Source organism: Hippoglossus stenolepis, chromosome 21 (genome assembly GCF_022539355.2).
Source record: "Hippoglossus stenolepis isolate QCI-W04-F060 chromosome 21, HSTE1.2, whole genome shotgun sequence".
Lineage (NCBI taxonomy): Eukaryota > Metazoa > Chordata > Actinopteri > Pleuronectiformes > Pleuronectidae > Hippoglossus > Hippoglossus stenolepis.
Window position 1 is genome coordinate 11,289,628 of NC_061503.1, and position 26,810 is coordinate 11,316,437.

Consider the following 26,810-nt stretch of genomic DNA (forward strand, 5'->3'; position numbering starts at 1 on the left):
AAAAATAATCTTGAGAAAAAAAAACTGACGTGAATGTTTGTGACTGAACTAGACTAGCGAGTCTCGTTTTGTGGGACTAACAATCCAAATCACAAACATACTTAATTTGCTGCATTGTATTTCAACTACGGATGCACCGATATGGAAATTCTTGGCCGATACCGATATTTAAAACAACAATCTAGCCGATAGCCGATACCGATATTTGTTTATTACTTGAATAATATGAAAAACAGAAAAAGTGACAAGTGTAACTTTAGATGCCATGTTGAAATCCTTGGTGGTATTACCCCCTCTTGAAATGTCGGCTGAACATGTCTTGCAAATTGCTAAACGGCGATCTTTCTCTGAGACAGCGAAGAAATCCCACACAGCCGACGCTGCCGACATTGTCTCTGCTGTTTGTATGTAGTACCTGTTGCGCATGTGCACACCGGACCCGCATTTCTCCGCGGCGGTCAGCCCGCGATTCTCCGCTTGTTGTTGTATGTAACCCGTTCAATGTCGGTGTCGGGGGTAAATGACGTATTCTCCAAGCAAGCCTTTAGCCCCCCCTCTCTCTTTTTATCTATATGACTGCTTGTGTGGCTGTAGTGGATGGGCAGAGGGATACATTTAATTATGTGATTGGGAAAATTAAAACTCCAGTACAACAGAAGGGGAATACAAAGTATGGGATGCATATTTGATCATTTATATCATATAAAATATGTCATTTATATCGTTTAAAATCATTTTTCAGTCTGTTTCCTGGCGCGATACGCTCGCTCGCACGCCGAAACCATCGGTGAAGGGCGCTGGCGCGGCGCATCGCAGCCCATGTGAACCGCAGAAAGGTTTAACAGGGGGGTGGATGGGAGGCGCCTGGCTTTCCTTGGCGCCAGCGGTGCTGTGCGGGGTTCAGCGCCCGGTGTAAACCGGGCGTCAGTGTACCATAATCTGGATGCCAGATTGGCATGCTGCAGAAAACATACCAATGAACATCGGCCAATGTTATCGGTGAAAGTCAAGTTTATTACCGATACGCCGATGGCAGTAAACGAGGCGAATATCGGCCGCTACCGATATACAGCCGATACATCGGTGCACCACTAATTTCAACGTATTGTAATGTGAGACAATGGAAATCTGACAGAAACATCAACAGAAACCTCTGTAGGGAAGATGAGTCCGGCTCGGTCCTCAGGTAGCCCTCCGAGGTACAGGGTGTCATCCAGGTCCAGGATCTCACTGTCTCCTGGAGCTGTGTACGCTGTTCTTACACTGTTCACGGAGATTGTTCCTGAGTGGAGAAACCAGAGACATCAAAAGAACTTTAGTAATCATTGTGTCCTTAGATGTGAAAATTCTAACAGTCATTGTCATCACCACCACCACCACCATTATCACCATCATTGTCACCATCATCATCACCCTTCCCCCTCTCTTTGTACTCCTCCTCACCACTACAATCCGAAGCCAAGGAAATCCCAAACCACCCAGGCCTTAGTCATCACTTAGCACTTCAAAGTCCTGAGTTGAACACTTTATCCAATAAATCATTAAAACATGTATTTTTAGACATAAGTACAGTTACAGTAAACAAAAAAGACCCCCCACTTGCGAAACAGGCATCCTCCATTGCGGGTTAGCAAAACAAAACTACATTTTGCTGACAAACATTTGAAACCCTGCCTGTTGTGTATACATGTTTTCAATCATTTGATTCACTTTGCTTAGTTCGTGTTCAAAGAGGACAAAATATAGACAAACTCTAAAAAAAAAAAAAATGTAACAATCATAGAATACCACAAAACAGCCTTGTTTTAAGAGTGTTCAACGAATCTTTTGACAGTATTTGTGGGAGGAAATACGGGTTTATGGCAAATTTGGCCCTATAACTAGCAGACAGATAAGCAACGGGCCATGATTGCTTTAATTATAGCCTCAGAGTTATGATAATTATATCAATATAGAATAAACGAAACACTGCTACTGTATATTGATTATTTTCCCTTGTGTAATGGGGTATGCAGCACCCTTAAAATCAAGTTCAATAACCCCAGTTTAAATTAAATGGAGACATCAGACAGATGGCAGCCAAATGGCTGGTGCTCACTATCAAATGTTGACGTACTATCTTGCCTACTCATTATCCTCCTGCCTCCTTCTTATCAACCTCTGCCGTCAGGGTTAGCGTCAGAGTCGATGGCTGTGAACGTACCTGAGCGTCCGTCCCTCTGAAAGTCCACGTGATACCACTCTCCGTCGTTGACCTTCCTGTCGATAGCCTTGGTCTTGGTGGTTCCCGAGCCCATGTCCAGCAGCAGGTACAGGTGACCATCTAGCATCTCGATGGCAAAGAAGTCCACCTGTACGGCAAACACTTTAGCGTCACTAATCTGTAAAAAGCAGGGACATTCATTGCTGGCAGAGTACTAATTGTAGCAAGTTGTAATTTTGCAATGTCATTTAAGGTTTGTGTGGATTAGTTAACCCTAGTCAACACGTAGGCTGTTGACTCTTAATTGTGTTTCAAGTATCAAGCATTTGAAAAATTATAAAATATTTTATATCCACCTTGATTGTGGGGGGTGTGCGAGGGTCCTTGCGTTGCATATGTCGTGGTTTGCCGTGGCTGAAAAGCATCAACCCGTTGGGCTCTGTGGTTCTGAAGTCGAACGAGATGGAACCCGCCTTCTTCGCTGTCCACTTACTCAGCGCCACGAAAGACTCTGGGGTGTCAAAGGTCACGGGGTCCAGCGTGGCCACACTCTCGCACTTAAAGGACACCACCCCACTCACCTGGAGGAACAAAAAAAACGTTAAGGGTATTTCTAGGGATTTCAAAATGATTCCTTTTGTTGTCTGGGACTGAAATAAAGCCAGCTGCTTCCAGCTGTTAAATGACTAGAAGAAAAAAGCTCATGGCTACCTCTGAAAAATATAATCCCACTTACTTAAAATCCCTACAGTATAAATTTCACAGTGCCTAACGGGAGGTTGAGATACAAAACGATGTCTGTGTTCTACATGGGGATACAAGGGGATAATGTTTTACTGGCTGTTGAAAGAGCATACCTTCATCTTTGGGTCTCCTTGTTTAGCCAGTCTAGACAGCTCCAACCGTACATCATTATTCTTGTACACCACCTACAGGGGAGGGAATTGAGGGGCAAAGAATAAAACATGAATTCACTATTAGATTAAAGACAAAGAAGCCCTTTTCTTTAGATACACTCCCTCTCTTTGGATTAATTTCCAATGCTTCTGCTGAGGCACAGGATTTGACTACTGCCATTATTTATTTAACCATAAGCAAAAAACAAGCAAAAAGAATGAGGTTGTTTAACCTTATCAGAAGAAACAAAAGAAGAGATTATTGATGGGGACAAAACATTTTAAATATGACCCAAAAAATCATTAATCTTGCAACTCAGGAAACCTTTTTTTATTCAGGTGCTCTAGTATTTGTATATAAAAGTGATAACCTCAGCGAGCCACTGCAACCTCATCTTTTGAAAACTCCCATTTGTCCCCGCCACTTGCGTGATCGCTTTTACTCTTTCTCTTCTTCCCTTTTGCTGTTGCTCTTCACTTTTCCTGACACAGTACGCTCTCTGACTGAGCGGTGTGAGTGTAAAGACTGTGCTTGTGCTGAGCATTTTGATGTAGAGAGAGACGAGCACACACAGGCTCGGCTTTATTAATCCTTTCTATGACCTGTGAGCAACTCAGCAACATCCCAAAATATTTCTCCTCTGCATTGGATTTTTCACCGTTTTTTTTCCATATGTCATGTGCTCTAGTGTCTGAGGGTGATTATTGAATATAACAAGAGCTGCAAGTGTGCAAAGTGGTGTAGGCGTGTGTGTGCATGGACGACTGTGCCTGCGCCGCATAAAATGCGCAAAATTGCTACAGCTGTGATCGTCCATGCGCGTGATTCACTGCATACATCTTAATTTGCTCACATGGATTATCATATCATTGTATTAAATATGTAAATGTGGCAGCGGAGGGTTCACTTTGACAGAGGCAGCCTCGTTTAAACACCATCAGTCTTAATGAAGCAACACAGCGCGCATTCACCACTGATACAGATAGCTCTCTGTTTGGCACATCATCTGTCGACTTCTTTGGTTGTTTGTTTATGCCTCTGTGTGAGTCTGTGAGAACGAGAAGGGAGGCTCAGACTGGGTGTGTGCAGAATGGGTTGTATTTAGGAGTTTCGTTGCGTCAAGTGTTGTGTATGCATATGTAAGTTTATATTTGTCAGTGTGTTGCAGCAGGTTTATTTGTGCATTCCTGCGGAGTATCCATACAAAGATTGCGTTTCTGTGTATTTGCATCACTGTGCCATGTGAGTTTTTGTTGTTGCAGCGTGGTGGCCCATTTCAAGCACAGCGGATGGATGGAGCGCCTCTGTGCCGTAGCTAATTAGCATGTTAGTGCTTAGTGCTGTATCTACTCCCTCAACGACACTCATCACTGATTCTCTCTGATGCTGGGGAGGGTGTGTGTGCGTATGTGTGTGTGTGTGTGTGTGTGTATGTGTCTGGGACTATTTATGCGAGACCGCCAAATGGAAGTATTGGTGTGTATGTGTGCGTTTTAGACAATGTGTGTAAAATTTGTGCGTGACAGAGAGGGAGAAAGAAGAAGGGAGAGATTGAGAGAGAAAGTGAGAGATTGGTGTTTCTTAAAGAATTGAGTGGCAGGAGTGTATGAACCGGTCTGAGCAATTATTTTATATTATCATTCTTTCACTCTCAGTCGAATCATGTGGCATAGAAATGATCATGTGAGATTTTCTCAGTGTAATACTTCTGAGCAGACTGTCGTTAAAACTAGCTTAGCTACAGAAATAGGTTTTTGTGTGTGTGTGTGTGCAAAACTTTAATTATTTATGCATTTTCAACCTGTCCGCTCGATCTCAATATCTCTCCATGTGCGCTCCAGTTTACATTGTATATATTATTGCTGTTTTTATATTTCTTTATGTCTGCATTGCATATTTGCTTATTCATAACTTCTCACTGATGTTTCTTATTTTTATCCCTTTGCTGCTGTAACACGGCAAATATCTATGATCTTATCTTATCTTCATTTTGTCTGATGATTTCCTGTGTGACTTTGCATTCATTTCTCATATTACAATATACTGTATATCTATAAAGGAACATTTTTAATATTATGGTATTTTTCTCATAAACATCACATAGCACAAGTATGAATACATTAAATGTGTTTCTATATGCAGGCATATATTCATCTGTGCTGATACAAACCATCCATGCATCTCACCTCTTTGAGACAGCCCATGAAGTTATTGCTGACTGGAGAGCCGGGCAGGTCAGCTGTGCTGGGGCTCCCTCCCACATAGAAGAAGTCGTCAGAGCCCAACATGGTGTAGTCCTCCTGGGTGTAGCCTGTGGTGGTCAGGATGCCGTCCACAGAGATGGTCACCTACACAACAAAGCACAGGGAAAGGACACGCTATATACTCACACCAAAGGTAGCGCTAAGCGCTAGCTAGGCGCTGACAAGCCAAATTAGCCCCCGTTACTCTGGTAACTAATGTGTATGCAATCTGGTGGGAAGAAGGCCTGATTGGTTCAGGGAATTGGTAAATTGTGCTGTTGGGATTTTGATTGGTGTGATTGAATTAGTGATTACTGTGTAGTGTGAGTATTTGTCAGTATCCTTGACATTTGGAATATGTTGCTCTGCTCTGCTAAATGCCACTCACTCACTCGGCCTACAGTTGGATAATAAACGTTGCAGCTACATCTACCATTTGCTGTCAACAGCAATTGTACAGAATAACAACTAGATCTTGTGTGTGATGAATAGAAATTACTGATACCCAAAGCTTTAGGGCCACTACTGCTTGATTCTGACTCTCCACACCCAAACCTCAAATTCAGTCGTCACTGAATTGTACTGACTACAAAATGTCTGCACACCAGTTGATGCTCGGGAGCCCGAAGAATGACATGTGCCCGAAATATTACCTGGGGAGTAATTCAAAAGTTTGTGAGAGCATCAATTGGTGAGCGGAATTTTCTTCTGTCCAGCTCCTACTGCTTATCAAGTGCCTGCTTAAGTATGCTTTCTACAAAACAGACTAAACCAACACAATATGTGCAGAGTTGCATTAAAAGGCTAACACCACCTTCTACGTACCACGGTTCAACCTTTACATTAGAGTTTTCCTCTTTATGTCTCTGCCGCTCTGAGCTGCTTCACATTTAAGGTAGAAGACGCAGTTTGATTTATACTTAACATACTAACAACAACTTTCCTTAATGCCCCTACTATAGTGACACTGATAATTTATCCAGCCCATTCTGCTGCATAATATATTGTACAAATCCTTTTAGCTAGCACACATAGCCAACTCTGTCACACGTAAATCACAGTTAGTGGTATGTGATCACCTTGATATTCTACAGTACATTAATGTCCATGTTTGACTGCCCATAAAGGTTGTGGGCTCTTTATTTTCCCACTACAGTACCTTCCCTCGCACTGACGGTGTTTATCATTGCCAGGCAAACTTGCCCAGCCAGGCAGGTGTTAGTAAGATATCCACAGGCTTCATCGTGCTGCACAATTGGTGTTAGTACTATTTACTTGTTAGTAGTTGTTAGTTGTTGCACTGCTGGCAGCCACAGTTGTGTTACTGATGTCAGGCCAAGCTGTATGGGGTTACTGAGGTTAGGGTTAATTATTCCAATGTTGTTAGTAGTTGTGATGATGTCATGTTATTGTGTTGTTAGGGTGATTGGTGTGATGAAGGTGTTAGTTTGTTAGTATGTTGTCTGGGGGGGTTTGTTAGAGCTGCGAATCTGAATGGTATGACACACAGACGAACGCACACAAATTTATGTTACACACGCACAGGTGTTACATGGGTTATGGCTCATTACACACACACACACACACACACACACACACACACACACACACACACACACACACACACACACACACACACACACACACACACACACACACACACACACACACACACACACACACACACACACACACACACACACACACACAGCCACACGCATACATACACATATAAATATAAAACATGCAGCCTGTTCCTCTCTCTGCATGCAACCATTTGCAAAGAGGACACAGTAGATTAAAAATTGACAACAGAGCACAGAGTGAATCATAGGCACAATGGAGACCATGCGGTGGCAGAATGAAGGACGAAAAAAATCAAAAGAGGAAAAGAAAAGAGGGGAAGAAGGGACCTCTCTATCCATTTTACGGAGCAATCAGAGAGGGGAAGGGTATCTGAATCACGCCATGCAGGAAAGAGGGAAGGGGCTCGCCATTTGCGTGCAGGTGAGGCATGAGCCAATCAGTACACGCCTACATGTCAGTTACATTGTGATGGAGTGAAAAAAAACAGTAGAGAAGGGGGAGGGGGGCGGGGAGGGGTAAAGGATTTAACGAAAAGAAGTGGTTGGCAAGGAGGGGAGACGGGGGCTTTTTAAGCGTAAAAGATTACCAACCGCATTTATCCTTTTATTGGTTTAGTTTTGATGTCTATGGTTCAAAAGGAAATAGACACGGGGCAAACCCAAACTAAGAAACAATTAGAATGATATCTACCGAACAATGGAGTTTGTTTACCATAGCGTGTCCAATGCCTGAGTGCTTTGTAGAAGAGGGGGAGAAAGGAAAGCAAAAAACTGTGAACAGAACAACTTTGGGAACAAAAAAAGGAAAGCTAGAAGGCCTCTGGTGAGGTTAAGAGGTTGGTTGGAGTGGTTTCACTAGGAGAAGGGCACAGGTTAGGTTAGTAGAATGAATCATTCCATGGATGGTGGTTAGTTTCAGTAGCAGGTTAGTAAAGTTAGTTGTCAAGTTAGTAGTACAAACAGGCAAACAGTAGAGGCAGGTTGGGTTACAAGCACCTGAGTGCGTGTGACCCTCAGTGTTCTCCATTTCACACTCTCTCCTTCTCTCACACACTCAAACACACACAATTGAAAAAGCACTCACCTAGAGCTGAAAGCAGTGCTGGTCTGGTGGTTAACCCACTGTAAACTAAGACCAAAACCCCAGGTACTTTCTTCCGACCACAGCATCACTGCAGTCGGACAACAGACCACTGTTCATAGCTTTAGCATTGATTAGTTTCTTGCTGAGGACTATTGTGTTTTCAGCTGTCCACTGCCCCTGAAACATCTGCAGCATGTTTCACCATATGACTCACATACACATTAAGGCGTTTTAACACGTAGTAATTATTTTTAAAATCTGAAGTGTTTGTCAACAATTTCTCAAACTAATCAATTAATCATTAAATCTGTGTCAGAAAACAGACAAAAATGCTAATCAGAATTACCAAGAGCTCAATGTGACATCTTCAAATCTAGCTGTTTGGCTTGATTGACAGTCCAAAACCAAAAGATATTCAATTTACAGTCATATAAAACAGACAAAAAGCAACATGTCCTTATATTTGAGAGGCTGAAACAGGCACATATCTGCCAGTGTTGCTTAAAGAATGACTGCTATGATAATAATGAAATTTTCTTATCAATTTTTGCTTAATCATTTCATCACTAATATTGAAAACCAAACATGCGTACATCCATTCATTGATCTACCTCTTGTCTCTTACTATGACCCCTGAAATCTTACTTCTTTAGTATTTAACGATATTATTTAATCTCTCCTCCTTTCTCCTCTCCTCTCTTCTCCTCTCCTCTCTGCTCAGCCGCTCACTCGCCCGTCTCCCATTGTTTGGTTACCTGTCTCAGGTTGCGGGTGACCTTGACGTCGTGCCAGCTGTTGTCGTTGAACTTGCCGTTGACGGGCTCCACCAAGGCCTCGAAAGCCCCGGAGCCGAGGTTGATGACAAGTGACACGGCACCGTTCTTCAGTGCCAGGTTGACATAGTCCGCGGACTTGCCGGTGTGCAGCATCAGGCCGTTGCGCTGCAGTGTCTTGAAAGAAAGCGTGATTTCGTCGCTGCTCGACTGGATGGGGTTGGGCGACAGGTCATAGCAGAAGTACTCAGAGCCCTTGAAGGTGGCGACATATTCCTCGCGAGCTGAGAAAGGAAGGAAAAAGGTGAAGAGGAAGTGAACAAGGAGGAAGAACAAAGATGTGTGAAACTTTTGTTTAACATTATCATGATTTGTACAATATCCAGGCTATGCTGCTCCTTCCCACACTGCTCTTCACAATATGTTCAAAGATGATAAAATGGTGGGTGTTCATCAGAGCCTGCCGAGTAAAACAAAGCTCAGCTGGGCCTGGTTAAATTTGATTCGGATGTGCAGTACAAAACATAATGTTGAAGATGCTGAAAATGTTGTTATTGTCAAGCAAAGCCTCACTGATGCCAGCACTAGGAAGAAACAGTTTCATTCCATACCTCTAATCGTACCATGGAGTGGTATGTAAACAAGCTTTGATCACTCATGTGGGTTGGAGATTAAACAGAACAGTGTGGAAGCAAGAGAGACAGTCGTGAGTCTGTAGCATTCCAAACTCGTTATGAAACCTGCCATCCTGTCTTTTGAGAGAACAGCTGTGCTGGCAGTCTGAAGTGATGCGGCCTTGTTTGACAACGTGGCTCATTTCGTGATGTTTGTCAAAAGCCAGAGAGTGTGTGTCTGAGTATGTACATGTGGCAGCAGAGGTTAGAAAGGTTTTGAGAAGCATGGCAAAAACTGGTAATGAAGATGGAGAACAGCGGGTCTGTAAGCGTCATGGCAGCCAAGGCAGGCAGGATTGGCCAATTAGAATTCAGAAGATCAGGCAGACAGCCAATAGAAACTTACCTTGCACACCCGTCGTGACCCCCAAGGACACAAGACCAAGGTTTTGCAATCCATCATCCTTAAGCTCACACTCTGTTATCTACTCTTTCGCACGTACTGACATGAAAGTGCACAGCCTTATATGCAAGCCAGCAGAGGAACAAATATGCACACCTACACACACATCTGCGTACAAAATGATCGTACTATTGTGCTGGCATACACAAGCAGGGGCGACATTATCTGTCTCCTTCACACCCATCCCCCCAGAGCTTCAACCTTCCTCCGCATCCGCTCTGGCGTTCTCCTCGCCACCATCCCTGCATCTCTCACACCTCCACCACTCCTCTCCGCACATCTCGTTGGCCTCTTCCCCCCGTGCAGCCTGTGGCATAACCACCATCTTGTAGTTCACGATAATGAGGAGAACGGAGGGGGAATTTAACACACACTAGGTCAGGTTGAAGCAAGACACACACTTGGCAAGGAACCGCCGTATTGGGGGCGGGGATGGGGGAGCTGGATGAGTTGCCACGTAATGAACAGACTGAAGTGTAATAGGTTATTAAGGTAGCGAGAGGCGAAAGAAAAGAGCGCTGAAATGGAATCGGCTGCACTTGAGTAACTATAGCTCAGAGAGAATAATGAGGACGAGAACAAAGTTAGCATATATCACAATTCAAAATGCAATTGTGACAAATTGTCTTTCTTTGCTTCTGTTGCATGAAAAAAAACACAACAAAGTGCGATGGCCAATATATGAGTGAGAAACAACACGTTGTTTGCCAGCATGCGTGAGTTCCCCCTAGTGTGTGATTCCTTCCCTCATGTTAATTAAGAGTGCGAGTGTTTGTGTGTGCGTCCGTGCGTGCGCGTATGCCTCAAATGGAAGAGAATCAAATGTTTGCAAATTTGTGTCCCAGCATATGATTGTGTACGTGTGTTTTTTTTTTTATGTGTGCATGAAATGTAAGGGGGTGTGGGTGGGTGCTGGTCTCTGTAAATATTGGTGTATTGCTGTCAGAAAAGCTATTACCAACTCTGGGCCTCGGGCTAGTCTTTACTGAGAGGAGCGGGAGCAAGGAGGAGGAGGGAGACACACAAAAAAAACACACACACACACACACACACACACACAGAAAGAACATCCACAAATGCTACCACAATCACGCATACACACTGACACACACACACTTGCAGACGTGTAGACAAATGTAGTGAGGTGGCAGAGTGGTGGAGGTTGGGGTTGTGGGAGCCAGTTGTTCACAATGAGAACACACGCAGCCGTCCAGCAGCATTCTAGCTGTAATTTACAGAGGTGCCATTAGATTTCAGCGTGGTGCTCCACCATTCTGTTGCTAATTTACAGACATGTCATTAGAGCAGACAGGCGCACATAAAGCATCTCTGCATCGATGTGGAAGCTCTGGCTCCCCCCTTTTTTTGTATTACATCACACACGCACAGACACACACGCCCAAATGCATATCGAATTGACCGAAAAGCTTTGACGAGCGTGTGCGCAAGCTGCACGGGCCCACGTAAAACACACAAACACGCACGCTCTCGAGTGGGCAGGTTGGAGTGGATCTGTTGTAGCTCAGATAAATGGAGTGAGTCAGTATTAGCTCAGAGTAAACAGTGAGACAGACACTGACATACACACCACATGTCACACTTCATCCTTTGGAGAGCACTGTCGATCAACGCAAGTGAGCGGGCGAGTGAAGGACTGTGGCGAAGGAGGGAGGAAAACAGAAAAAAGGGAATGGAGGGAGAGAGAATGGAAATAGCTCATGCTAGACTATTTAATATCCTCTTTTAGATACTTTTAAGCATCATTATCTCACGTTTTAAATGAATTTGGTTAGCAGTGGTAATTAATTCTTGTGTTTCCAGCCTATCTCAAATAGTTTTGCTTTGCTCTGAGGTATATTTAACTTGATCTTCCCTGATGAAATAAAGGGGAGGCAAAGAAAGGAAAGGAAATCGCTCAAGCTACGTTGTTTTGTGTGCTGTGGAATTTTTAAAGCTTTATTATCTGATGTGTTTTATGACTGTTGTATTTTTTGCTTGTTTAACTCTTGTTGCTGGATTGATGCTTGTCTGACTTGTTATACCAAAACGTCTCGAAGTTCAAAAGCAAATCAGTTTTCTAATACTATTTTTATAATCATTAACATTATATATGCATTACGACAAAAATACCAATAGCCTGTAAATTTAGTATCTTTTAATTCTCCTTGTACAAAACACTTGGGCAAAAGATATCTCTTGGGAAATTGTATTGAACATTATTTCACTGCTTACAGACAGTATGTCTTTTTATAAAACCAAACAATTTATCGACTATACTCAAGAAAGCTATTAACAGTTTAATTGATGCTCAGATAATAATCTTGAGCTGCATAATAATCTGTAGTTTGCAGCTTTATCTGACTGAAAACGTTTTTTAATTTCCTCAGCTCTCCTTTGAAAAACAGATGTTGATCTTGCTAAGGCTGATTAAATTAAGTTACCAAAGGAAAGGAAAGACAAAGGCAGATAAGAAAAGGAAAGGAGAGGAAAGGAGAGGAGGAGGAAGGGTATATGTAAAAAATAAAAACAGGAAAATAGGCAAAGGAAGTAGTGAAGCAGTGATGTAAGGAATTTACCATGGAGGCTATAGGAGGAGTGGGAATAGGCAAAAATGTAAAGATGGAGGGTGATTGCTATTAGACTTTGAAGGCTAGCGTTAAACTACTGCCCTAATGAATAAAGCATTCTGTGGGGAGGAAAGAGGGAGAGAGTGAATAACTGATCTGATGGTTGCTGCTGGGACCAGCTGCAACTGTACCACCCCTCCAATGATCAAACACACATCACTTGGATTCCACTGTGTTTGTTTGTATATGGCGTGCGCGAGTGTGTGTGCGCGCGAGTGCATGTGTGTCTCATATAGCTTTGTCTCTTCTCATGGGTCTCCTCATCGTTTCGTGCATTTCCATGGCAACCTCATGTTGCAGGGGCTACAGCAAATATGAATGTGCTTGTGCATGCTTGTTTCTGGGAGAGGGGGAGACAGGAAGAGGAATGGAGAAGGAGGGCAAGAGAGAGAAAGAGTGATTGAGTGAACAGTACATTATCATGGACAGCTGTACTGAATCAAAATGGCGGATGGAGGCTGGGAGCACATCAGGGGAGCCTACATTATACAGCACCTGATAGAGGGAGCAGGGTGGAAAGGAAGCAGGGTGGAGAAAGAGAGAGAAGATCCATAGGGGGGATTTAAAGGAGGAATAAAAAAAAGAGGGGAAGATGGAGAGTCTCATTGAGATAGGGAACACAAAATGGAAGAGTGGGAAGAGAGAAAGAGGTAGAGGGATAGAAAGAGAGACAAGGGAAGGGAGTGGCAGAGAGCGAGGGATGGCGAGAAAGAACGAAAGAGAGGAAAAATGCTGGTGTATCTAAATCCTAGTGTAGCAAGCCTCAATCATGGCAGCCCTGTCATTCTGGAGATAGCACACTGCAATTCCCCTGCAACTCGTTTTTAGCCCACCATGCAGTTCTGCTATCAGCCTCTCTCAGACTGTGCACACATGCAAATACACACACACACACACACACACACTAATAATAATAAACTCAAACATCTTGCATGAAGGCATCCACCTCCTTAATAACAGACAGGTGGATTAACTATATACTCATACATACAGATAGATGACCAGTGTGGGGAAATGTATGTAAATGCATGCTAATATATGCATAGTCTCCATATTAAGTTAAAGTGTGAAGATCCATACAGTCAAGCACACTAAAGGATACGACTGCCGTTTCCATCTCGATTCAGTGATAGACAGCATCTGGCTTTGAAACTGATTGGGCTATCACATCGCAGCCAAGGGAGCAATACTGTAGAGGAGGATATTAGTGTCAGGATACAAGTGACGGATTGGTTGTGTGCGACGCTAAGCTCTTATTCCTCTTTTTGTTGTTGTTGTTGTTGTTGATCTTAAATTGAAAGCGTTCAATCCCAACGTGAGATGGACGAGGGAGTTAAAGGAAAGAAGGGAACACCTGCTCCGACAAGGGTGGGGCTAGCATAAAATGATTGATTAGTTGATTGACAACAATTAGTGTGCAATTTGGATAACTGATTAATCAATTATAAATGCAATGTTTTAAAATCTTTTCTATCATTGTGAACTGAATATACTTTTTGAAGTCAGTTTTGAGGACATCATTGTGTAAATTGTGATGGGAAACGATTTCATGCCTACAGGGCACAAACAGTCATGTTTAAATACTCAATTATCCCACACAACATTTTTCTATAATTCTATAATTCTATAGTCCTATAATTTCAAATGTCTTGATCTGCTGGACAAAATGTTCAAGAAAAACAAATGATATTACAGTAACCAAAAGCAAAAGTTTTTCACTTGTGAGAAGAACTTTCTGCATTTTTATTTGAAAATTTAAAATGAAATATAAAATGATAATAGAAATGTGTATTACGCAATGATTCATATGTAATGGGACTAGAGTCAATATGTATGTATGTAGTTATATGAAATATTTACGAACATTGTATCTCCAATTGATTAACTGCATAGCATTTTTTTTTTCAGACAGTAAACCCTATTACAATAATTCTTTTGAGTATTTCATAGTATAGTTTGAATTTCCTTGAGGCACAAATAGCATATAATCAAATATCTTAAATTGTTAATCCGTCTGAATTTAATTTAAAGAAAGGAACACAATTCCTGCCATTATGTTTTATCTTTTCTTTCTTGTCCTCTTTTGTTTCTTTTATCTGTGCTCATCTCTCTCTGTCTCCCTCCCTCCCTCCCTCTCTCAGTAGCTTGAATTTGGCCGCTCTGGTACCCAGGGAAACCAGCTTGTTTCCATGACAATGTCTGCAGGCAGAACAGCGTATTTGTCTTAAGCTTGATAAGATCAGAGTCAGTTTCATCCCTCTTAGACACACATACACCTACACTCGTTATGGCACATATGCACATAGGAGAGCGGAGAACACTGAAAAGCATACGGGCTGCAAAAATGTGCATTAGTGCATAGAGGCAGCCAAACATGAAGTTCAATGTACTCACTCAGACAAATGATGGTGCTCAGACTTGCATACATACATCCTGCGGTGTCACATAACCACACACACATTTCTACTTCTATCTTTGCGGAGACATTGAAATAATGCATTTCCCAGCCCCTGATTCCAACCCTAAACTAAACCTAAATCTGGCCGTGACCCTAATCGTATTTGAAGTTATGTCAGAATGTGAGGACCAGCCTGATTGTCCCAAAATGTCCTGATTTTCCCAAAATGTCCCTCCAAACTCAACCTGGTATACAACATACAAGTGCACACACACACCACTAATGAACCCATCTTACAGCAGGAGTTCTTAATAAAATAACAACAGCATAAAGACCTCCTTCATAAAGGTAATGTAATGGGGTTTTAATGAAAGCTGTGGCTATTTCAGTTGTTGTAGTTATGCTAGACAACTACCACAATCAAATGAGTGTTTGTGTGCGTACGTGCGTGTGCATGCCTGAGTGTGTGTATGTGTGTTTGTTCATGTCTTGGCAACGAGCAAAGAAATGAACTTCAAATGCCAGATGGGTTACTGGAGTGAATCGCCAATTGGGCCACTATAGCCTCAGCACCCACTCAGACACAATAGAAATGCTACAACAGGTAACAGACGACTGGAGCCTCGACTTGCCTGGAGCGTGTGTGTTTGTGTGTGTATGTTTGCCGGTGTCTGATGAGGTATGTGCATCACTGATGAATACCATCCTGGCTGATGTGAGACTGTGTCAAGTCTGGGAGCCAGCAAGGAGAGATGCAGCGCTCCTGCTGAGAAACACTGCAGTCTTATCTCCCTTCCTGTCTTCCCTTACGTGTCCGACCTTCTCTTTCAACCTCTCTTTTTTCGCACTTTCTGAATACGCCCCTATCTTTCCTCACCATCACTTTTCTACACTCCCTTACCCTATCCCTTCCCGCCCACCCCTCCTCCCTCCCTCCCCTGTGCACTCGCAGCCGTCCTCCGCTCTATCTTCCCCCTTCATCATCTATAAATGGGAAGTCCGTTTGATGTCTTTATTTTTAGGCGATTACAGGGAGCATTGGCTTTGTGCTTCGCTCCCTATTAGCGTTGCGGTGAATGCGATGTTAATGTGTACACTTGCTAACAGGATGGTAATTGCATACAATTACTCGCAAATGTATACATTTACCAGTGGGATTGCAACACATTTCCCATGGTGTATACGGTAACTGTGTATCTCCTTGATAATGTGGGGGAAGAGCTCTGTATGCGGTGCTGCGTCTTTCATTACGAGAACTGCATGGGTGTTAAGCATTAATGAGTGTTGTAGTACAGTAATGTAATGGGTGTTAGTTGCAGAGAGTAGAGGCAGAATTTGTTCCATTAATGGAGAGGGTATATCTAGAAAAATTGTACACTTTGAAATAAAAACTTGGTTGCAATTGCTTCACCCGCTGCTGAAGGCCGGAGGGGGCGCAGCGGAACTTTTAACAGTTATTTTCTCGCAGCTCAGGAGGGGGCCATCAGGAACCAAATTCCTGCCACTCACTCAGGCAGGGAGCCAATCACAAGACACTTGCCTCTTAACACCAAGAGGCTCTCTCTCACCTCAAGTTGGGTGCTGCTCACTTGCACGTCGTGCTAAATTATGTCAGCAGCGCAAACCACAGTGGTTAATGTGTGTCAAAAATACAGTGTGTTACAGTATTTACTTCAAGCCTGAGGTGATTTTGCTGATTTTACTGGCAGGTGAGAATAACCTCTCTATTATATGCTGGTAAACCTCTCTTGACACGGGCACTATTGAATTACATGTGTTTATTTCAGGGACAGTTTATGCAACACACCTACACACACAAACGTAATTCAACTCCCTGCCTAGTATTCTAATAGGGCCGCAAGTGACAATTATTTTTACTGTTGATTCATCTATTTATAATTTTTCAAGTAAATGATTAAATAAAATGTTTAGTTTTTAAAAGTTACTAGTGTTAATTCTTTTCAAACAACCAACAACAGTCCAATGGGACAAAACCAGGAGCTATTTATTTTAAATGACCTGATCAATCGTTCACCAATAGACGATTAATCTGAAATCATTTAGATTTTTTTCTTTGTCGTGAAGGTAAATTGAATATCTATTTAACCGTTGTTCAAGACGTCTGAACTCAGATTGGACTATATGAATTTATATCAGTAAATCAATTTTTTCACTCTTTTATGACCTTCAACTGATAAAAAAAAAAATCTGCAGATTATTTATCAGTAAAATACTAATTCTACAAATAAATAACTTGATTAATGATGATTTTATTAATCTAGTTTCAGTGCCTGTATTTGATTGAATAATCCTTGTGTGATATATTATTAGGTCTGTAAGATGGTGATGAGTAAGAGGTATGAGACATGCTGTACTTTGCTGATACCGACTGGTTCCTCTTGTCTTGGCATCTGCTACCGCTCCCACATATGGTGGAGTCAGCACGGTGCCCGTCCGCTGCGCGCGTGTGTGTGTGCGTGTGTACATGAGAAAACTGCGTATATGAGTATGTCCAGGACAATATAAGCGAGGTGGAGGGGCAAAAATAAAGAGACAATTTGAAGTAAAATCTAATGAGTGTGACACTGAACGTCTGTGTGTGTGTGTGTGTGTGTGTGTGTGTGTGTGTGTGAGTGGACTGTGCGTCCACCTGCGTGTTTTTGCCATGAGACAATGTGTTAAAATGAGACGCTTTGATTGCCGACGCTTTATGAGTCACAAGTGATGACTCACAATCCACCTCCCCTGAACACACACTCATGCAACGCTCGCATATACACACATAAACACACACAAACACACACACGCAAACATACCTCGTTCTCTCTTCATCCACTGACCGTGAAGAATATATGCAGGCAGTCTTACTCATGCATATTTACACTGAACACACATTCACTCACCTACTCAGCGGGCACTCTCTAAAGGTTACTGTGTGTGAGTGTGTGTGTGTCTGTTTGTCCGCCCGTTCACGTACGTGCGTGTGTAAAGGTCACTTCAAGCGCAGGCTGACCACTTGTCTATGCCGTACACAGATTGCTGGCTTGATATCGAGAACCCTTGGACATGCAGACAGACCGTTATTAACTGGACAATCCTCCTCAAAGCTACAATAAATACATAAACATCATAAACAAGCATTGCCTGCCAATAGAGGGATTCCTCGATCCTATTCTAACCTACAATCACAAATTCAACCAGAACCCTTAACGGTCTATTCTTAGCCAGAGAAGAGAGGAAGCAAAATCTGCTACTTGGCTTTAAGCACATTTTCTATCCAGATTATTGCTGCTCAATACTTTTCATAAAAATCCATTTCCCCCTCTTCCTTTGGCTGCTCAATACTTATGAAAATCCAATTTGGCTGCTTCTTTTCTTCCTCCCCTCCACAATTCCTGCATTTTCACCCACTCAAAGTGATTAGTGATCTGTGGGTATCGTTTCCAGAGAGAATGATAGCTGTGTTTTATGGAGGAGGGGAAAGGTCCTTGGTTCCCCATCAGGGCTGATGTCCCTTGGAGAATCACTGGTCTGGAGTGTGGAGGGGGCAGACAGGAGCACCGCTGTCCCTTTGCAGATACAGGCAGTTGCTCTACATCACAAGAGAGAAGACGACTCACTTTATCTGCCCTCGCTTCCTCTTTCCCTCTCCACTCCCTCTATCATTCATTCCTTCAGCTCTTCTCTCGCAGGCACAGTCTCTTTTTCTCAATTTCTCCAGCGCGAGCACACACACAGAAGCAGACACACATGCTATATATCTTTCTAAGACACCCCTCCCCGCACCCAATCCGCCCCCTCAAAGAAACTCATTTCAGCTTTGTGGGCTCCTCAAAAAGCCTCTTTACGCCGAGCTAACCTAAGCTAGGCTTCGTCTGCACCATTTGACAGCCTTTACATCTCAGTATACTGAGCAAAAACACACACAAATTTTTCATGTGTAGATTTTTTGAAAGAGACTTCGCGGGGGAAAAATAAATAAAGATAATAAAAATAAAGGAGAAAAAAACGCCACAGTTATACTTTCAGCCTATCACAATCCCAACATCCGTAGTAGTAGAGGGCATCCACTGTACACAAATACACTGAATACATTGTGTAATAATGCTGGAAACATATGTTAATACATGTCGGCCCCTTAAGTAGGTGATTTAAAATGCTCAGCGTAAGCCAGATGAAGCAATTAAAATTTCACTGCCACCTGGATGATTCATGGCAGACATTTTGGGACAGAAACTCCAGCACTTTCCACCAGCGTGGCTGAATTTTTCATTACAAAGCAAAGTTCACTGAGTGCACGGCGGCCCTGTCACAATGGAAAACAGCCGTCCGCACGTCCTCTCATCCAGTCCCAGAGCACAATAGATGCAGATCAGCCTGTCACAGTCTGGGCCTGTCTTCATGTGGGCCAATCGGTGTGTTCATCAGCGTTATGCAGAGCCGACCAGTCGAGCGGCACCTACCTTTGGTTGTTGCAAGAGCGCCACAGGCCAGGGCAGCGATTCATTGCCACGCATGCACACATGTTAAATTAAGATTACGCTTACACACATGCATTGGCAGCTTACCTTACCAAAAATGAAACATTGCGATTTAATGGCATCCGCAAATAAGAACTTCAAGCTCTAAAGGTCGTCATTACCATACATACAAGAGCCTGTCAATACCTTAAACTTCAAAACTAACCAGAACAGCCCATTAGCCATACAAATGAAAAAACAAAAATCAGGGGAAGGGGGGTACCTCTGAGTTTTCCTAAATTCACAGAGGGTGGTGTTCCAAACAGTGAGACAGAGTGAAAGGAAAGGAAAGGAAAGAAAGAAAAACAAGGAGAAAAGGGGCAGGAAGACATGGGTGGCATTGTAAGTTTTGTTTATGAGTGAACACTTTTCAAAAGGCAGAGCACGGGCACTTGTTTTTGGGCTGTGTTCAAAAAACGCTGGACAGCTTGAGGGGTTGAGGTGTAACAGCATTGCTTTCATACTATGCAGGAACATCTGCTCAGAATCACGTGCACTCGCCAAAGTGTGAGCAGGAGCCGAGGCGAGGACAGCAGAGCAAGACATGCTGGAAGCCAATGAAAAGCCATAGATGAATGTGGCTGAATGTTCCTTTCAACTGCCACAGTCAATGATGCAAACTCTGATGTAAAAGCACATATGCACACATGTGGATATGTTGTGCACACACATACACACAAACACACACACACACACTCCAATTTCAAACTTTTACATACAGATGAGAGAAAATGAGATGAGGTGGAAGAGTAAAGACCAAATCAAACCATCCATGGAGTCGCTCAGTCGGCCCTCAGCTCCATTTCCATGATGTGGAGCCCTGCCAAGTCTAACCCAGCCAAGCAACGCCAAGCTACAGCCGCCTACTCCCTCCCGTTAACCCCTCCCACATCAGCAGCCATGATTATGGTATCTTTTCCAGCAGAAGTTGCTCTCAGGCTCATCATTCAACAAAAAAAATTAAGTTCTTTAAAGCCACATTTCAAAATAAATTGATCCAATGCAAATGTGCAAGTCGAATTAGAAATTAAATTTCTGATGAGACCCAATGGGACCAAGGAACTCAGAAAAAAAAAACTGACCTTAGTTCATTGCCTAGAGAGACAACTTCCTCCCGCGCCAGGTGGTGATGAAGTGGGGGAGGGATAAAGGGAGTTGTGAGTGTATGGGGGGTGAGGAGGTAGGGGATGATGGTATAGCAGAGGACAACAGGAAGTGAGGTAAGAGGCCATACCTTGGTCGCCAATCATCAGGTGTGCCAGACCTTAAAGGAAAACAAGAGCACAGTCAGCACAGCAAAGGATCATGAGGTGTGAAGTGTGTGTATGTGTGTGTACATAAGTGTTTTTTGTGATACAGGATATTTCATATATGAAGGTTAATGTTCTCTGTGTTTGTTTGTTTCTGTGTATGTGTGTGTGTGTGTGTGTGTGTGTGTGAGTGCTCTAAATTAATGCTTTGAAAAAAAACTCACTCCGTGGACACTTACTCATCCTAGGCAGCAATCCTACGCACACAGGTACGCTCGCACACAGCCGTGAACTAGGTCGTGTGCAGAGCAGTATCTGCGTATGTCTTTGTCTACGTAACCTTGAGAGCCACTTCAGATGACACAGATGGGATGTAGTACTTACCAGATGTCAGCAACCAACCCCTTCATAACCACACTGACCAACCCACATTTATGCTGGCTACCTTGTACTGTATTCATTTGCAATGAGAACATGAAGGCCAGAGAGAAGAACGAAAAGGAAGAGACTGGCATGGAAAGTATATAAATGGCTACTGAAAGGAGGTGGAGAGGAATGTTGAATAAATGTGTACTTAAGAATTAAGGTAAGAACATGGACAAGAGGGAATAGGATAAAAAGAGCAAAGAAAGAGATGTTTGATCTTATCAGGAATATCAGGGGCAGGGAGAGAAACTCAAATACGGACAAAATTTACAGATGGATTGATGGATAAGGATAGAGAGATAGAAAGATAGAAAGATAGATAGATATATAGATAGATAGGTAGATGGATAGATAGATAGACAGATAGACAGACAGATAGATAGCCAACCTACCTGGAGTGTAGCTGTACTCTGGGAAGGTGTCGCAGCCGGGCGAGGAGAGAGAGAGACAGACATTCATTAACATGCATGCTCAGCCCTTGGGTTACCATGGCTACTTACTGTACATGCACACCCGTCCAGGGTTACCGTGGTAATATACATGCAAAGTCCACGCAAACGCCACAATGGATACCATGCTGCACTGGTAGCCAAAACTGAGTGTTTGTCTCTCTCTATATATATAAAGCAGCATAAAAAAAAAAGTCTCTCTATGGCTCCACATGTATACAAATACACAAACATAAAATGAGCGCACACACATACCCACCCACACCTGTAGATATACTGAGGGTGGGTGGGGGGGTGGTGTGGCAGCAAATATACATTTACGTTCCTACCTGTACGTTTGGATTCGAGAGCCGTTTACCCCAAAACTTACCTTGCAGCTCCTTCCTCTCCCCAGAGCCGCCCAACACACAGCATGCAGCGCACACAAACACACACACACACACACACACACACACACGCACACACAGTATCACAATCTCTCTCTCGTGCTCTCTGTCTTTCGCACATACAGACACACACACACACACTAACATTTACTATGGCAGTAATAATGTTGTGAAATAGCAGGATAAACATGTAGGGATGGATTAGCAGTGCAGGAAGACAAGGGGCATGCATGGTTCAATACTGGGACAGAGTGTGTGTATGGTGTGTGTGGTCATGTGCGTGCGTGTGTATTCTGAGCTGCGCGCTCAGTTGAGTGTTTCCTTGCCTCTGCCCTTGTGCTAGTGGCATGGCAGAAACAGGTGGAACCATTAGCATGCTAACAGCGATTTGCCCTCAAGGACAATGCAAGCCAGGCCAGGCCTAACAAGCCAGGTTCACTCTGCCTTCACTGGAGGGCAGAACGGCTGAGACAGTAATTACCGTTCTGCATAGCCCTGCCAAATAACTCTTCATTTACTACCCCTATATTTTGAATAACTGCATTTGTTTGTTTTTTCCGACTCTAAAGGTGAGATATTGATATGCTTTAAAAGAAAACGCTCATAAACTGCAATTTCCTCACAGACAAAATGCTTACAGCGAATAACAATATTGTATAGCTTGTCACAATAAATAATAAAAGTGGATCATTACTGAGAATTGAAGATTTTGTGCAGTTTTAACGATGCAGGGAAACTAGCGCTGCCACAGCCAAATTGCTCATTCCTGGCTTTAAACACAGTCCTAAGGATTCATATTTTCCTCTAGAAGAGCATATTCATTTTGTGTTAAAGACTCATAGCAGATCCGTTCTGTAATCATTTTTCCTCAAAGCTTTATTGTGCAGAATTAGGGAGGTTGCTGGGTTTAAAATACCACAATAGTTTCAAGGTACAATATAAGAGATAAACCTTTCTAACCCACTCCTCCTGACGCAACACAACTACACAGCCTGGACTCATATCCTTGCAAATAATGATCATTTTCAAAAGGCCGACTATGGTTCCAACATTTCATATATCCTCAGATGCTGGTGATATTGTCTATTTTCTATCGTCAAAGAGGGATTTCGACCTGAGCTATTCTTTCCCTATACTATCCTTGCCATCCATTTATTTTTCTTGGATGCAACCTTTAAAATCTTCTTCTCCAGCTGTGCCGCGGTGCACCTGAGGGATTTCTTTTGACATACTAGGAGTTGGTATGAGGTATTCACTAGTAGTGATGTTGATGCATGGATATTAGCTCAGCCCCAGGATTCTGTGGCCAGAGAAATCCCACTGAGCCAGCATCTTGTCAGACCAAAATGAACAACAGAACATTGGGCCAATTTTTAAAATGGCAAAGCATTTTATACCACAACACAGCAATACAAAAAAGCATTTCATCTGCTCAGTTCTGATCTCAGACCTCTCTGTATCTGATCTATTTTCAGAGAATGAGCAACATAAAGTAAAGAGGTGTAAGAGAAAACCAAGCGTCGGAAATACTCTTAAGATGTTGTCTGGGATTTATGCTTTTGTTAACGATCCCCATTTGCTGTTTTATTTTATTTTTTCTGTCTTAAAAGCTGCCAGTCACTGGCTCCATAAGCTCCATTCCTTAAATCTGTTAGCAGTGAGCAACCAAAGAAAAGACACAAAGTAACCTTTAAGTCATTAAGCTGCTCTCAGTTTCCATCTTCATCATAGATCTTACTCTAAATCCTGCAGCAATTTCTACATAAACTTAAATCTGAGAAAATCAAGGAAACACTAGTGGAACACCAGTCAACAACATTTACATGCCAACACTAATAGAGGGAGTCAAAAGGAAGAACACAGTTGTTTTTAATTTCCTGCAGAATATAAGCATTATTTATTCTGGCAATGCTTTAAGATCTCACATGAAAGCAAATCTGCTACGACCAAACACAGGGCTGCCCGCCCCTTGTGCATCCACCCAAGCCGACCTCCTAACTGGAACGATTTTATGAGCCTACCATTACTAACTCTGGCCACCACTGCAAAGAGAGAAAAAAACAACTGTAGCACTTGTTCTCCACATCAACACTTGGCATTACTCACAGCTGAAATGTGAGTCCATCTCTAGGAATATAAAACAGCTCCTCTAAAGGGAGAAGTAGCCTCTTGTTGAGCGACAAAGTGCCGGTCCAAAGCAGGTATTGTTGTCTGATGAGAGCCTTTATGTAAAATGTCTGCACCTTCCATTTACCATGTGGTGCTACACCGCTGCTCAGCAGTGATGTTGATGGTACTAGAGTCTGCACTCTGCATGAGTGTGTTTGCTACATGCGTGCAGGTATGTGTGAGTGTGTGTTATGTGCGCTCCGTCTCAAGCTGTGCTCTAACCATCAACAAAACAGCACAGTGGATTAAACTGGCTTGAATCACACGTAATTCTCTTGAATGTGTAGAAACCCCCACGCAACAGGAGCAAACTCCAGTGTGGCAAATCTAACGGTTATTTTTACTTATCAATTAATCGTTGAGTCTTTAAAATGTCAAAAAAGAGAGACAAATCTATATCACTATTTTACAGAGCACAGGGTAAGATCTTTCAATTACAGTTTTGTCTGACCAACAGTACAAAACCCCCCAAAATTAATTTTATAAGGATACAAATAGCAGGAAATCCTTAAATTTAGTGAGACTGTAAAAAAAACATGTTTGGTATTTTGCTTCGATGTAGCTTGAATATATGGCTAACATTTATTTTCATGATAAATTAGGGTTCTGGTTATTTACTCAATTAATTTTTTTTTTAATAAAAAGTGAAAAATGCCTGTTACACCAACCGACAGATAGCTTTTATTTTTCAGTATAGCTTGCACCTCTATCCGTTTGTCTGTTTGTATTGTAAGCAAGATTACCCAAAAGCTACTTTGTCGGATTCACACAAAAATTGGAGCAAGGATAAGGTTTGAGTCAAGGAAGAACCCATTACACTTTTAGCGCAGATCCAGATCAGGGGGCCAGAGCCTGGATTTTGAGATAGGGTGCTTCTCAACATTTTCATTGATTTCTCAAAGAATAATTCATGGATCTTGATAAAATAATTGTTTAGGGAACCAACATTTTTTCCCTAATTTATGTGTGGAATTTGGTAAAAATCCAAATAAAAATCTGGATCTAAGTTAATTTAAATGTGGTTTCATAATTCATTATTTGAGCTCTATTTAACTACTTCTCTGTGAGTCGACAAATCATTTCAGCGTGAGCGTAATGCACTAACTACCTCCCCCACCATGGAAAGACCAGTGGTCAGCCGTTATTGCCTTAAGGATGCCTGTCATACATAACACAAACACACACACATACACACTCACCACCACAAACATGTAATTGCGGCAGACGCGATGCCTTAAGTCACTTAGAGGTGAGGCAGAGCTGGAGGCAGGAGCGAGTCTAGAGGCTGTAGCTGAAGAATGGGAGCAGGGGGGGAGGCAGGAAGAGGCGAGAACGGAGAAAAACTCCTGGCATGAGGTCTCTCTATTAGTCCTGTCTCCATGGTAACCTAGGTCATCCCACTGTCCACTAATTGCTAAGAGCGTGATATGGTGGGTGGCTAAAGGGAGGTGTGATGCTGACAGCGGTGCTGGGTGGGGTGTGAGCTCAGGTCAGTGACAAACGGTGGCCACGCAGCAAGGCCACTCTGCCATTTTTGGCAGATGTGTTTGTGTCGTTAAAAGCAATCGATTGCTGAGGCGAAGATGAACGGTATCTTTGGCACCCGAAAGAAAAAAAACAACATACGGTAGTTTAGAGAGCTATTGATTAAGGATGCAGATTTGCTCCGTGAATGAACTGAAGTAAATCTGGCGACACACACAGCTAAGCAGGGGGAAATGATAGCATTTGCAATAGTGGCAATAACAAGGTAGCTGAGTTCATTAAGCAGCTGTTTCATTTTTGTAATGGCCATCATTACACTGCCCTGTGTATTGGCACTTGTGTGACCAAAGGCGTGTTCGACAATATTAGGAGTTTAGATATTAAATCATTTGCAATGAAAGGTCATTTCCATTTGCTTCTTCCAATAAGGTAGATACAAGTTTTATTTTTATATTCCTTACGCTCACACTTCTTCATATCTATAAAATACTACCGACAGGACACCATTTGCTCTTTTATAATGCGGAAGAACATGGACACAAAAGCACACACTTTACACACTCACAGATACACAGAGCATCTTAACGGGCTGCAAGCTGTTCAGATTAATGGCAGGCAATTGATTATACACACTTCATTTCAACATCCTATGTATGGTACCTGTGAAGGCCATATAGAATCAATGCAAATCCATTAACACAGGCAGCCAGGTGTCAGCTACGTAACAACCACTGATTTCCAGCCTCTTAGCTTAGTTCCAATTAAAGTCTCTCAACAAGAGCCAACAGCCACATCCATAATGGATCTATATGGTTATTGTGTTTTGCCAAGCACACCAGCCGAGCCTCTCAGAGCTTAAACACTGCCAGCCAGGTACGGATTCTCAGAGAGTTTCACGAATTTGTCTCAAATCTCCAGACTCCCAAGCTTCACGGTCTGAATGCAGCAAGAAACAGCTGTCCTCAAGCTCACAGCTCCGGCTTCACTAAACTGACTGCACTTCCTGGGAGGGGGCTTAGCTCGGAGTTCTGGAGGTACATACCAAATTGGCAGCCATCAAAAATCAATACAGAATCAGTATGCATGTCTTGCACTGTTTGTGAAGGCTGCTGGTCCATACACACCAACTGAAGGCAGCTGTGAAGGTGTGAATGAAAAATAGATCTAGAGCGAGAGAACCTGGTATTTGGAAATTGAGGGTCTGCATCCACAAAAGTAACTGTATGTGCATGTGTGT

General features: G+C 42.7%; 1 protein-coding gene across 22 annotated transcripts in view; it reads right to left on the reverse strand.

Moving 5' to 3' along the window:
• nrxn1a (neurexin 1a) overlaps nucleotides 1-26,810 on the reverse strand; it is a 58,388-nt gene that overhangs the window by 28,713 nt on the left and 2,865 nt on the right. For 5 of the 22 annotated variants that reach the window (XM_035145542.2, XM_035145534.2, XM_035145540.2 and 2 more), the window contains exons 3-12: nucleotides 21,477-21,494; nucleotides 20,643-20,672; nucleotides 19,632-19,643; nucleotides 8,769-9,070; nucleotides 7,642-7,665; nucleotides 5,287-5,448; nucleotides 3,061-3,132; nucleotides 2,560-2,784; nucleotides 2,204-2,351; nucleotides 1,152-1,282 (exon numbers count right to left, since the gene is read on the reverse strand). In XM_035145542.2, coding sequence (XP_035001433.1) covers nucleotides 1,152-1,282; nucleotides 2,204-2,351; nucleotides 2,560-2,784; nucleotides 3,061-3,132; nucleotides 5,287-5,448; nucleotides 7,642-7,665; nucleotides 8,769-9,070; nucleotides 19,632-19,643; nucleotides 20,643-20,672; nucleotides 21,477-21,494 — 1,124 coding nt within the window. Of the gene's footprint in view, nucleotides 1-1,151; nucleotides 1,283-2,203; nucleotides 2,382-2,559; nucleotides 2,785-3,060; nucleotides 3,133-5,286; nucleotides 5,449-7,641; nucleotides 7,666-8,768; nucleotides 9,071-19,631; nucleotides 19,644-20,642; nucleotides 20,673-21,476; nucleotides 21,495-26,810 lie in introns of all 22 variants that reach the window. The other 17 variants (XM_035145527.2, XM_035145526.2, XM_035145536.2 and 14 more) reach the window with 10 other exon arrangements.